We start from the raw sequence: 13,847 nt of genomic DNA, 5'->3' as shown, positions 1-13,847 counted from the left end.
ACATCTGGTGAAAGCTAATAGTCAACACCGAAATACATTTATATTTGATTACATATATCATGTACTGAATTATTAAGTCTTTAAACTTAGTTAAGTATAGCAAACTAGTTAAATAGTATCTCAAAAAGAATTAGCTTTGAGTCAATAAAAAACATTTACATGGTGGAGAAAGCCCATAAGTAAAGCCTTATTTGGTGAGTCCTGCTTAAAATATATTATATGAAGTATCTTTGTCATTAATTAATATGGGTGAATGAATCCTTATTAAGTAATCTTGTCTAAGTGAATCCTAATCGAGTACTATAATGACCCTAGGTGGGCAGTGTGTGTCTTTTTTATATAAATATTACATAAATTTACATTTCCATGTTTCAGTCATATCCATCTAGTAATTAAAATAACATATACATGAAAGGTCGTGGATTTCTAGTAAGTTAACTAATTAATTAAAATATTGAAACAATGGAATTATATTACACAGATTATAATTGAATAATCTAAAAAACTAAAAAAGTAGAGTTATAGTATATTATATATAGGTTTGTGAAACTAAGTATAGTACTATGCATTATACTTTGCACAATGAATCACTCTATGGATCAATTAATTTTAAATATCAAACGACTCTGCATCTATCAATATGGGCGTTAAAAATACAAATCATGAAGTTACCTTGTTTCACAAAGAAGATTCAATTGTAGAGTCTTATGGTGAAACTTCCTGGGATGGATGAAGATCATGAACTTGTTTATCAGACTCTTCTAAAGTATTATGGGGATCTTACTAAGTGGGTTACATCAAATGAAACTGCCTTATTTTAAGTCTGATTATGTATGTGCTAGACTAAGCCTTTTATTTGCCCTTTTCTGTTGTAACCTATTTCATAAGTAATAATCATAAAAACTATAAATCATACTTCACATAAATTACCAGATTTATTATGTCGACATATGTGTGATGAACCAGAAAGTTTGGTTAAAATATCATTTAAGGCTTCTGGTTTATGCAAAAATATTTAAAAGTTTCCTCATGCCCAAAGGACGAGCTAGCGTCAAATCCACAAAGATCAAGTATTTAATAAGTGAATTTTATATTTTCTTTCTGTACTTAGCTTTCTTCTCTGACTCTTTGTCCCTCTCCCTTTCCCCCTCTCTCCTTTCTCTTTCTCTATGCTCATATTTCTTGTCTTTCCCTCTCTATCTATCTACATATTTATCTCTCTTCCCCATCATTCTGTCCCTGCCCTGATTGCGGACGTCGAACAGGGCGACAAAATCATCCCGTCTTTCGTCCCGTCCCGTCCGCATCCCAGACGATCCGGAACTATAATTGGACCTACCTGCAGTTGACAGTCTGGGACGGCAGAAGAAACGGATTGTCGTCCGTCTGGAGGCTTAAAAGAGGGGCATTTTGGGCATTTGGGAAAATGACTTCAGTGGTCAACGCATTGGTCAACATGTTGGGATTCTCACACTTTTTTGCTGGCTGGTAGACACTGTTCAGTCATCTGTTCAGGGGACAAACAAAAAAGAATAGCCCATTTCTCTTCGGGGCAGATACATAATATCTCACCTTTCGAGGGCTCAATGTAAATAATTCCGTCGTCTTATTCAAGCGGCGCGTGTACCGCACCGCCGAGACAGCGCACGGCCGGCGTCACCGCCACCGCTGCCACCACCAACACACACAGTAAAAAACATTAATTTTGCATCCCAGCCCCAACAAACTTTCGCAATTAAAATACAACCCTCCCACGAGCTTGCGCGAGAACGGTAACGGCTTGATTGACTTCGTAGAGAGGTACAGGACCTATCTTTACGACGCGAGATAATGACGTTTCACGATTAGCGAGGAATTTTTTTCATTAAATGCGATAGTTTTCACCCGATTGTAAAGAAAGTGAGATCTGGATATTGCCCATGACCACATTTTCTTTCATTGGTCTAGCTTTTTTCGTAAGTTTTTTTTGGTATATTAGTTTACAAGAAAGAGGATATAACCGATGAAGAACAGCTGGCGACATTCGGTTATTTTGGTGTAAAATAGTTTTTAAAGGTGAAGATGGCGACAAGACGCGAGATCTCGCCGCAGTGGAAGAAGGAAAGATTTCCCGAACTTATTTTAGTATATTAGCGCTATGGTGGCGGCCATACTGGATACAAGGAGATTTGGGTATGGGCGACGACAACGCTTTCCTCGGTTTTTTCTCCGATTCAACCGACATTCAAGAGTGAACCAATTTGAGTATGGCCCCTCTGTCGTTTTCTATCGCGTCTCATTCGATCAAAATGAACAGATTAAAGAAAAATAGTAAAATACTTATCGTAAACATGTAATTAATACACATCAAGTAACCAGAGTTAAACAAAGCATTACGAGCAGATTCCGCAAGCCAGGCTTCACTTCAAGCGATGCAGTTAAACCCCAAGCAACTCGACAAGAACTCGCACCGCATCGGCTTCTTCTGGAAGCAGAAATCACCCAGGAAAAAACTCAGCTTAAACGATCAATCAAAGAACCGAAATAAAAAACAAGAGAAGAAATAATCAAAGTTCAAACCTTCTGTTTCCTTCTAAGAAACTCGGGAGGAATCTTGTAGAGATCCTCGTCGACAGCCTTGGCAGCGCGCTGGCGACGAACTGATTCTTGCGCAGCTAGTTCGCAATCGTAAACGCGAGCTTGTCTCGCTCTTCTCCCGGGCGTCGGCGATGGCGACGACTCGCTATCCTTAGTTGAATACTTAACCTGCCTTAGCTGCTTCTCCAGCGTGTTTCCTCTCTTCGCCTGTGAAGAAAAAACTCATTAGAATAGTTCGACTAAAAGGAGATAATTCTTCCAGAGTATACATACCCTTCGAGAGTGGATAGAGCTCGGCGGAGGAACGCCGTAGAGATCTTCCGCGCCGTCTTGTGCGTAGTAGTAGTAATGGGGAGGTGGTGGGTAGAGATGACCCATGTCGTAGTAGCTTCCGCCACAGCCGAAACCTCGGTGGTAGAACTGAACAGGCGAGTCGTCGCGGTACTCCCAACTTCCAAATGGGACGCGCCTCCTGTGAACAGCCTCCTGCGAGCAGAGGAGTTAGCGAGGAAAAGAGAAGTCTAGAGAGAGAAGAAGAGGATAACCCACCTCGATGTTCATGGCTGGAGCTTGAAGAAGAAGATGGGTATAGAGAGACAGCTCTGGGTTCGGAGAGAGGATTGCTACGGGGAAGGAAGAGGGGGGGGTTGTTTATAAAGATCTCGAACTTGGGACCCACGGCGAGCACAGTTCCTTCTTATTTTCTCGAGTATCGCTAAACGATAACAGGTATTCTTGGTTAAGTTAGAGGAATTATTGCGGAATTATCGTGGAAATGAAGGGTTTTAAGGAGGGTGATGGGAATCTGGAATAGGGGAAGGGGGCGGCGCGACGTTTCCCCATGCCTTAGCGCAACTTCCCAGCGGTCTTTGTCAAAGGATATACGGACGGGGAGGGGTGTTAATGGAGGAGTTAGCGTCGGCGGCGCCGGCGAAGCTTCCGGTGAAAGATACTATTTTTATCGAGAAGGGTTGGCAGGGAGAGAGAGAGTGGGGAGGGGAGGCAGAGGAGATTTTAGAAGGAGAGAATGTGGCGGCCTGCCCGTGGGCAGTAAGTGCTCTGCCGGGTCCAGCAGGGAGCTCGGCTCCCGATCGCCATTAATGGCAGAGCTGCAACTGTCCCCGGCCACCTCTCCCTTGTCACATCAAATCCTCTGCCGTTATCCCCCTAAGCTGGATAATCTCTCTCTCTCTAGCCCCCCCTCTCTCTCTGTCTCCATTTCTATCTCTCTCACCTCTTTCTCTTTCTGTCAGTCTCTCTCTCTCTCTTAGTCTCCCTTTCTATGTCTCTCTTAGACTCCCTTTCTATTTCTCTCTGTCAGTTTCTCTCTCTTAGTCTTTCTTAGAATCCTTTTCTATCTCTCTGCGCCATTCTCTCTCTCTCTCTCTTAGTCTCCTTTTCTATGTCTCCCTTTGACTTCTTTTCTATCTCTCTCTCCTCGTTCTCTCTCTGCCTCTCTCTCTCTCTCTTTTGGTCTCCCTTTCTATGACTCCCTTAGACTCCTTTTCTATCTCTCTCTCCTCGTTCTCTCTCTGTCATTCTCTCTCTTAGTGTCTCTTTCTATGTCCCTCTTAGACTCCCTTTCTATCTCTCTCTTCGTTCTTTTTGTCACTCTCTATCTCCCTTTCTATGTTTCTCTCCTCCATCTCTCTTAGTATCCCTTTCTATCTCTCTCTCTTAGTCTCTCTTTCTGTCACTCTCTCTCTCTTAGTCTCACTTTCTATATCTCTCACCTCCTCCATCTCTCTAGTCTACTTTTCTATGTCTCTCTTCTCATCTATTTCTTTTTGTGCCTTTCTATGTCTCTCTCCTCTTCTATCTATCTTCCTGTTTCTTCCCTATCACGCGTTTTTGTTCTACCCCATTCACTCTCTATCGCCACTCCTACCCTTTAATGCCCAACAGAGGACCTTCTCTCTCTCTTACACACCCTGTTGGTATCGACCACGCCAATTTATGTCACTCTATCGATCTCTTTAACTTATCTCAGTTCAGGTCTCAATACCAGCCAACCTCATCCTATCCCAATTCATGTCTCTGTATCAAAGACATCCTATCTCTCTCTCTTCTCTCTGCGCCCATTCCACCCTCTGTTACATTCTATCCCACTTTAGTCTGCCCTGCAGATCGCGTGTTGTCATTCTATCTCCCAATCTTTATCTCTCTTCTGTTCCTTTCTCTGCGTTTCTTTCTTTCTCTCTTCAAACCGTCTTCCTGTCTGTCTCGTTGGCAGCGGTGGCTCTGCCGTTGTTGCAACTAGAAGAGAGAGAAAGAACGAGGGCCGACATCTGATGACAATAGACTGCCCAAATCATCCGTTCTTCTGCCCCTGCTGCGAAAATACCGCAGTCAACGTCGATCATCTCTCTCTCTAACGCGACCCTTCCACATATCCATCTCTCTCTCTAACTGTATGGTCCAGCTGGTTAACAGTGCCGGACAGCTGATCCCGGGATCTTCCATGGACAGTGGCCTTTCTACTGTAAAAGCTAGATGACGACGGAGACAGATCGAATTAACTTGCCTCTATCTGTTTCTCCTTATCTCTCTCTCTATCTCTATCTCCATCTCTCTTTCTGTCGGCAAGCTCCCCGGTTGGGGGAGAGAGGTAGGTGGGGGTATAACTCGCCCAGAGAGAGAATAGAATTAGAGAGATAAAGAAGAGCTGAAGAAGTCAACATAACTGGCACGGGTTAGGAAAGCGCAGAGCAGAGATGAACAGAGGGGAATTCTCTATTTTCTCTTCCACCCACTTGTAGAAACGAGATTCGGCGATCTTCTCCGAAGCATTAAAACCATCGGATATTACCCCATATCGGTCAAATTTTGTATCATCCGTACTGAGTACAAATCCGTGAAAGAAATTACAGCTCTTCTTCTCTCTTCGACGTGTACGAGGCGACCGCTCTTCTCTCTCTAAGCGTCTTCTGTGGTTGTTACTGGCAGTGACATCAGCGTCCTTCTCTATCTCTGCTTATCTCTCTCTCTGACCGTCTTTAAGTTGATGGTACTGTATCGTTGCCCACTTGCCATTATCGTCGGTAGCTCATCTCTCTCTCTATTCCTCTGAGCGTTTCTTAAAAGAGGGATATCGTAGTTTGTTGTCGATATCTCATTCATCTCTCTCTCTAGAAGCAGCTATTTTAAGAGAGCGATACTGTGGTTTATCCCCATGTGACCCCACCATCTCTCTCTCCAAAGGTCTCCCGGCTTGTTTAACTCTCTAATGCCAGCGCTCTCTCCCAGAAACCTGCCAGTATCGTCAATATCTCATCTATCTCTCTCTCTGGAAGCATCTATCAAAAGAGAGGGATACTGTGGTTTGCCCACTAATGATCTCGCCATCTCTCTCTCCGAAGGTCTCCCGGCTTGTTTAACTATCTCTCTCTCTGGAAACAGCTATTTTAAGAGAGCGATACTGTGGTTTATCCCCATGTGACCCTACCATCTCTATCTCCGAAGGTCTCCCGGCTTGTTTAACTCTCTAGTGCCATCTCTCTCTCTCCCAGAAACCTGCCATTATCGTGGTATGTCATATCTCTCTCTGAGCGTTTCTTAAAAGAGTGATACTGTAGTTTGTCGTCGAAGTCTCATCCATCTCTCTCTCTGGAAGCATCTATTATAAGAGGGCGATACTGTTGTTTATCCCCATGTGACCCCACCATCTCTCTCTCCAGTGGTCTCCAGGCTCGTGAAACTGTGGATGATGCTTCTCTCTCTTGTCATCTGTCTCTCCAAGAAACTGTAGAGAGAGAGATATACTGTGGCGGTCACCCTGTCGTCGGCTTGCTTCTCGGCTACGTAAGCGGAAAGCGCAACTTTTCATCTTCTATTTTTCAGACAAGCTTTAACTAACATCACATGCCTGCGTTCTGCAGCGTTTGACCCATGCGTTGAGCATGATTAGGGTTAGGGTTAACTAACCCAAAAATATATTCACCAATAAACACGTAAACCCACATTATCAATCTTAACTCTTCTCCGTTTGATTTGATAGTATTGTGGGTTTCCGTGTATACTGTTGATTTTTTTTTTCTGGGTTAGTTAACCCTAACCGTAAGCCTAACCCCAACGAATGGGTCAATCTTCACTCTTCTCCTTTCGATTTGATAATGTCGGTTTACCTGAATATTAGTGAATTTACTTCTGGGTTAGTTAACCCTAACCCTAAAGCATGTGTCAATCTCAACTCTTCTCCGTTGATTTGATACTGTGGGTTTGCCTGTATATTGGTGAATTTACTTCTGGGTTAGTTAACCTTAACCCTAAAGCATGGGTCAATCTGAACTCTTCTCCGTTTGATTTGATACTGTGGGTTTGCCTGTATATTGGTGAATTTACTTCCGGGTTAGTTAACCTTAACCCTAAAGCATGGGTCAATCTTAACTCTTCTCCGTTTGATTTGATAATGTGGATTAGTTAACCCTAACCCTAACCCTAACGCCAACGCATGGGTCAGTGATAACTCTTCTCCGTTTGATTTGATAGTGTATGTTTACCTGAATATTGGAGAACTTATTTCTGGGTTAGTTAACCCTAACCCTAACCCTAAAGCATGGGTCAATCTGAACTCTTCTCCGTTTAATTTGATGATGTGGATTAGTTAACCTAAACCCAACGCATGGGTCAGTGTTGACTCCTCTCCGTTTGATTTGATACTTTAGGTTTACCTGAATATTGGATAATTTATTTCCGGGTTAGTTAACCCGAACCCTAACCCCAACGCATGGGTCAGTGTTAACTCTTCTCCATTTTATTTGATTTTGTCGGTTTACCTGAATATTGGAGAATTTATTTCTGGGTTACTTAACGTTAACCCTAACCCCAACGCATGGGTCAGTCTAAGCTCTTCTCCTTTTGATTGGACAGTGTATACTGGAGAATTTACGTCTGCGCGGGAAGGGAGATTATCAAGTTGAAAACTGAAAAGAGAGGCGTAGATGACGATGTGATGAATGATTTGAAAAGAGTGGTAACGTGGGCAGTTTCAGGGGGGGGAATTTTGAGGGGATACGGCGGCGGCGGCGGCGCTGTGGTGGTGGCGGTGGCGTGGCCTCGGAAAACGCCGGCGGGCGTTTCCCAGGCAACCTCACCTCGACTGTCTTATCTCGCAACGGGGGCGTGAATTACGGAAAGCTGCCGCCTTCTAACCCCGCCGCCGCCGATACTTTCACGTCGACACGATCACATTTCCGTTTTCCAACAAGACCCAATCTCTGCGTGTTTGTGTGTGCGCCTCTCTCTCTCTCTCTCTCTCTATCTCTCGCTCTTCTTCTTTAGCTATCTATATCTGGGTCTCTCTTTATCTATCTATCTCTCTCTCTCTCTATCATTCTCCATCTATCTCTTCATCTCTCGCTCTCTCTCTCTCTCTATCTAGCTCTCGCTCTCTATCTATCTCTTGCGCTCTATCTAGCTCTCTCTCTCTATCTAACCCTCGCTCTCCCTCTCTCTATCTAGCTCTCTCTCTCTATCTAACCCTCGCTCTCCCTCTCTCTATCTAGCTCTCTCTCTCTCTCTCTCTCTGTGTCTAGCTCTCGCTCTCTCTCTCTCTATCTAGCTCTCGCTCTCTCCCTCTACCTATCTCTCGCTCTCTCCCTCTACCTATCTCTCGCTCTCTCTCTCTCTCTCTCTATCTATCTCTCGCTCTCTCTCTCTCTATCTAGCTCTCGATCTCTCCCTCTATCTATCTCTCGCTCTCCCTCTCTCTATCTAGCTCTCTCTCTCTCTCTCTCTCTCTCTCTCTCTGTCTATCTCTGTTTGTTGTCTACCTCTGTCTCCCTCTCTCCCTATTCTATCTCTCTTTGTTTTCTACCTCTGTCTCCCTCTCTATCTTCGCCCTGTCCGTTTCTCTCTCTATTTCTCGTCGCTGTCTGTCTGTCTCTCTCTCTATCTCTATCTCGCGCTCTCCCTATTCTATCTCTCTTTGTTGTCTGCCACTGTCTCCTTCTCTATCTTCGCCCTGTCCGTTCTCTCTATTTCCCGTCGCTGTCTGCCTCTCTCTCACTTAATACTTTTTCTTTCTTGCTCTCTTCGCTCTCTCTTTCTTGTTCTCTTTGCTCTCTTTTTCTTGCTATCTTTGCTCTTTCTTTCTTGCTCTCTTATCTGTCTCCCTCGCTCTCTTCGTTGTTACTCTCTCGATCTTAAAAAGTCTCTTTCTCTTTTGCTCTCTTCGTTGTCTCTCTTTCTGAGTCTCTGACTCCTTCGCTCTCTCTTTCTTGCTCTCTTTCTTGCTCTCCTTCTTGATCTCTCTCTCTCTTCTTAGTCTGTTCTCCCTGTTGAAGAACGAAGTGAAGAATGCTTAGACGGAAAGATGTTGAAGAGAAGAAGAGTATTAATCTTCCGTGTCTAAAACTGTTGAGCACCACGCTATTCATAGCACTGCAAGTGTCTGAGATTATACATTAAGGAGAACAAATTTGAATGGCGTCCGCAAGGCGGGAGATGGGATTATAAATTAGTGTCTGAGATGACGGCAGCTATCATGACGGGAGATGGGGCTGGCACTTGGCGGCAGGTGATGATAACATCTGCACTGGCGGCTTGTGGGTAGGTGATGACTGCTTCGGTGTTGGCAATATATGACGAGGGTGTGACTCATGAGGAGGCTTCATGTCATCGGAGTAAATGTCCTCAACACTTGCCCGCAAGCTCAACTGCAGGTGGAGATTAAGCTTGAACCTAAAATGAGAAAAACGAGTCTTCGATAGGGGTTTAGTAAGAAAATCTGCAAGTTGATCTTGTGTCGACAAGAAAGAAACCTGCATTAACCCTCGTGAGACATAATCGCGAACAAAGTAAAAATCGATTTCAATGTGTTTAGTCCGAGCATGAAAGACCGGATTTTTACTGAGGTACGTGGCCCCAATATTATCACACCAAAGAATTGGATGTGACGGTGTGGAGATTTGTAGTTCTTGAAGGAGAGATTTAATCATGATGAGTTCTGTGGTGGCGTTGGTGACAACTTTATATTCTTCTTCAGTACTTGAGCGAGCAACAGTAGTTTGCTTCTTAGACGCCCAACTGATGAGATTTTTTCCCAAATATATTAAGAAACCACTCGTGGACTTGCGATCGAGAGGATAGCCAGCCCAATTTGCATCACTATAAACGTGTAGTGTGTTAGGAGTATTAGAGTAAAACTGAAGAGAGAAATAAAATGTAGCTTTAAGGTACCTGAGCAAATGTTTGAGGAAGACCCAATTATTGGGTTGATGTTCATGCATCGATGGCATGCTTTATTAACCGCAAAGGCAATATCTGGGCGTGTAAGAGTTAAGTATTGAAGGCTGCCCACTATTTTCCGATACAATATATCATCTTCATGGAAATGTGTTGATCCACCTTTTTTGGAGGAAATGGTCACGGAGCAAGGAGTGCTGACTGGTTTACAATCAGACATGTTCGCCATTTGTAAAATTTTGATTGCATATTGCTCTTGCGAAAGAGACAAACCTGTGTTGTTGTGAGTTAGGTGAATGCCGAGGAAGCTTCGTGCTTGGCCAAGGTTGTGTACGGCGAATTGTGCGCTTAAGCTGTTGATAGTTGGAGAGATTAGTTGTGATTGTGGACCAATGAGTAACATAACATCTACATATATGAGTATGTATAACGGAATCTTATTTGAGAATTTGAAGAATAAAGAAGGATCTATCCTATAACCAGTAAAATTGTGACCTAGGAAGAAAGAGCTTAGCTTTGCAAACCAGGCTTTGGGAGCTTTTTTGATCCCATAAAGAGAATTTGCCAAAGTCAGCACACATGATTAGGTTGTTGATGAGAAGTGAATCCCGGTGGTTGACGCATATAGATGGTCTCCGCACTAATTCACCATAAATAAAAACATTAGAAATGTCAAGTTGATGAATGTGTCAGTGATGGGTGGCAGCTAAAGCCAGGAGTATCCTTAGCGACGTCATTTTTAGAACTAGACTGTAAGTTTCATGGTAGTCCACCCTCAGGGTTTGACTAAAACCTTATGCCACCAGGCAAGCTTTGCAACGAACAGGGGATCCATCAGGGTGAAACTTGGTGCGAAAAATCAACTTACAGCCAACTAGTTTGACGTTCCTCGGTGGAGGTATAAGATCCCATGTGGAGTTGTTGATGAGTGTTGCATATTCATCAGCCATGGCTTTGCGCCATAGGGTATCACTGAGTGCGGCTGTCACACTAGTTGGTTCAGTTGGTAGTTTGGCAAACATATAACAGGAATGAATGGGATACTTGGAGGAGGAAGAATATAATTTGGATATATTTCTAAAATGTCTAGGTGGCGTGGAGGATGGTAGGTTAGGGGTAGCAGAATTTTTGGGAGATTCACTGGTAGGTTGGGCAATTGGAGTTTGCGGTTCTATAGTTAGGGTCGGTGAGCATGGGGTTATGGGTTCATGATATGGGTCTAAAGGAAGAGGTGTTTCACATACTGGTATGGGCGGATTGGATAGAGGTGGTGTTGCCTGGTTGTGTGATTAGAATGGATACATGTTCTCGTTAAAGACAGCATCGCTGGATATAACTATTTTATTTGTGCGAAGATTGAGACATCTGTACCCGTGGTGGCGAGAGCTGTATCCGAGGAAGACACACCTTTCTGATCTAGAGTTTAATTTTGATACAACACAAGGCCTAAGATTTGGATAGCATAGACATTCAAATATTTTGAGAAAACTATAGTTAGGGGGTTGAGAGTGAAGTACCTCATATGGTGATCCGAATTCCAATTGTGGCATAGGCAGTCGATTGATAAGATGAGCGGCAATCGCGGTTGCTTTGTCCTAGTAGTGCTGTGGCATAACTGCCTGATGCATAAGCGAGAGTGCTGTTTCAATGATATGCATGTGCTTTCTTTCTGCAACCCTGTTCTGTTGATGGGCGTGCAGGCATGATACTCGATGTTGAATACCCTCTAGTCGAAGGTGTTGATGTAGTGACTGGTATTCCCCCCCCCCCCCCCCAATCGGCTTGCAGGGCTTTAATCTTGCACTCGAACTGTCGTTCAACTGTCTTTTGAAATTAAAAGTTTCCAGCAGATCGCTCTTCCTCTTGAGAGGAAATAACCAGGTGTAACAACTTCTCTTTTTTATAAGAGAAGTTAAGATGCGAAATAACGGGAGCTGGCCCACAAAGGTCTGAGTAAAGTAAATCCAACGGTTTGGAGAAAACATGAGCAGAATGGTCATAAGGCAACTGATTTGCTTTGGACATAGCACATGATTCACATGTGCTATGGTTTGGTAAATCAGTTAACGGAACGCCAAAACGAGAAATGATCTTGTTCAAAATCACCACAGCTCGTATGATGCCCACACATAAAAAACTTTTTGAGGCTCTGCCATAGCCAGATGATACAACCCTTCTCGTACATCACCCTTGAGGAGTATTTCCCCTGTCTGTCGATCCTTGACAAAACAAGCATGAGGGTGAAATTCAACACAAACATTATTGTGAAGTGTGAGTTGTCGGACGGATAGTAGCTTTAATTTATTGTAGGAACATATAAAACATTTTGAAGTTGTATAGATTGCACATTTGTAAATAACTGGATTTACAAGTAGCTTTGATGGACAAACCTGTTCCGTCTCCTATCTAGAGCTTTTCTACGCTGGAATAGGGAGTGGATGGATTGACGATTTTCAGATCTGCAGTCACATGATGTGTGGCTCCACTATCGGGATACCAATGAGTGGTGTTGGCCAATGGTGCCGAGGATGGTCCACCAGGAGCCATAAAATAGGTCTGCACTGGGGGATAGTTGAATTTCATCATCGCATTTGGTGATCGATTCTGTGGGGTTCTTGGTCCGAACCGGTCGTAGCAGACATCAGCCCAATGACCAATTTTTCCACATATTTGACATTTCGGACCAGTCCTGGTGGATTGATTTCGATCGTGTCGACCACGTCCTCGATTTCCTCTCCCCCAATTTTGCCTTGAGGGCTGCTCGGCATGAGTCTGATTTGCCTTAGGTGGGGGTTGATCCTCAGTTGACTCTTCGTCACCAAAAGTGGTTAAATTTTCTTCAGCTTGAAGCATTGCAACAATAGAATCAAACAAAAGGAAGCTGGAGTGTGTATTTATGCTAGTTCTAAATACTCGATACTTATGACCCATACCTCGGAGCAAAATGAACTTCAATTGCACTCGTAAACTGAGCATCCTATAGCGCCCAAAGATGTAGCAATATTACACATTTCTTGAACAAAATCTTCGGATGTTGTGCAGTTCGTTGGTTAAGTCCATAACTCTTGCCTTTGAGCTTGAGGGGAGTTTGTCTTTGAGGGTTCTCCATGCGTCAAGAGCTGTGACACAATCTTGAATGATGGGGAGAACGTCGTCGCTTATTGACGACATCAAGATGGCCATGACGGTCATATCTTTCTTCCACCAGTTGCTTTTTGGATCTGAAAACATAGGTTCAGATGATGGTCTTTTGTGAGTTAAGTGCTTACCAAGCCTTGGGCCATGATGGTAGCTTGTACACAGTGCTGCCACACCGGGTAGTTCGTTCGGTTGAGCTTGATTCTGATTTGCGGAATGTGGGGCACTGAGACTTCCGCGGGCGATCTGGTTCTCCATCGCCTTTGACACTGGATGACTCCTTCATCTGAGGACGCATCTTCAAGGCTCGTTACTACGCGCTCTGATACCATGTTGAAGAACAAAGTGAAGAGTGATGCAGAGAGCAGGCAATGAAGAATGCTTAGACGGAAAGATGTTGAAGAGAAGAAGAGTATTAATCTTCCGTGTCTAAAACTGTTGAGCACCACGCTATTTATAGCACTGCAAGTGTCTGAGATTATGCATTAAGGAGAAGAAATTTGAATGGCGTCCGCCGTCGTGAGATGACGGCGGTTATCATGGCGGGAGATGGGGTTGGCACTTGGCGGCAGGTGATGATAACATCTACACTGGCGGCTTGTGGGCAGGTGATGACTGCTTCGGTGTTGGCAATACATGATGAGGGCGTGACTCTTGAGGAGGCTTCGTGTCGTCGGAGTAAATGTCCTCAACACTCCCTGGCTCTCTTTTCTCTCTTCCCTCTCTCTTTGCTGTCTCTCTTCTTTTTGAGTCTCTTTCATTTTCTTTCTCTCTCTTTCAAATACTTGTGAATAAGATGACTGTTTATGTAATAGAATAGTGGATGATGTCTCCGATATGTAGTGACTTGATTAAGTAAACCCCCATGAGAGAGAACTCAATGGTCAAGAAATTAGACTTAACATTTTTTTTAACAAAAGTAAACTTAATGATATCATGAATTTATG

General features: G+C 43.7%; 1 protein-coding gene across 1 annotated transcript; it reads right to left on the bottom strand.

Moving 5' to 3' along the window:
- Positions 1–2,297: 2,297 nt before the first annotated feature.
- Positions 2,298–3,286, bottom strand: LOC144706093 (uncharacterized). Its single transcript, XM_078578989.1, has 4 exons — positions 3,127–3,286; positions 2,851–3,063; positions 2,560–2,784; positions 2,298–2,464 (listed from the first exon to the last, which is right to left on the bottom strand). Exons 1-4 carry the CDS (start codon positions 3,136–3,138, stop codon positions 2,405–2,407), a joined length of 510 nt encoding a protein of 169 aa, XP_078435115.1. The 5' UTR covers positions 3,139–3,286; the 3' UTR covers positions 2,298–2,404.
- Positions 3,287–13,847: the final 10,561 nt, after the last annotated feature.

This window comes from Wolffia australiana, chromosome 7 (assembly GCF_029677425.1).
Source record: "Wolffia australiana isolate 7733 chromosome 7, ASM2967742v1".
NCBI lineage: Eukaryota > Viridiplantae > Streptophyta > Magnoliopsida > Alismatales > Araceae > Wolffia > Wolffia australiana.
The sequence above is the reverse complement of the archived record's forward strand: the minus strand, read 5'-3'. Positions and strand labels throughout refer to the sequence as shown.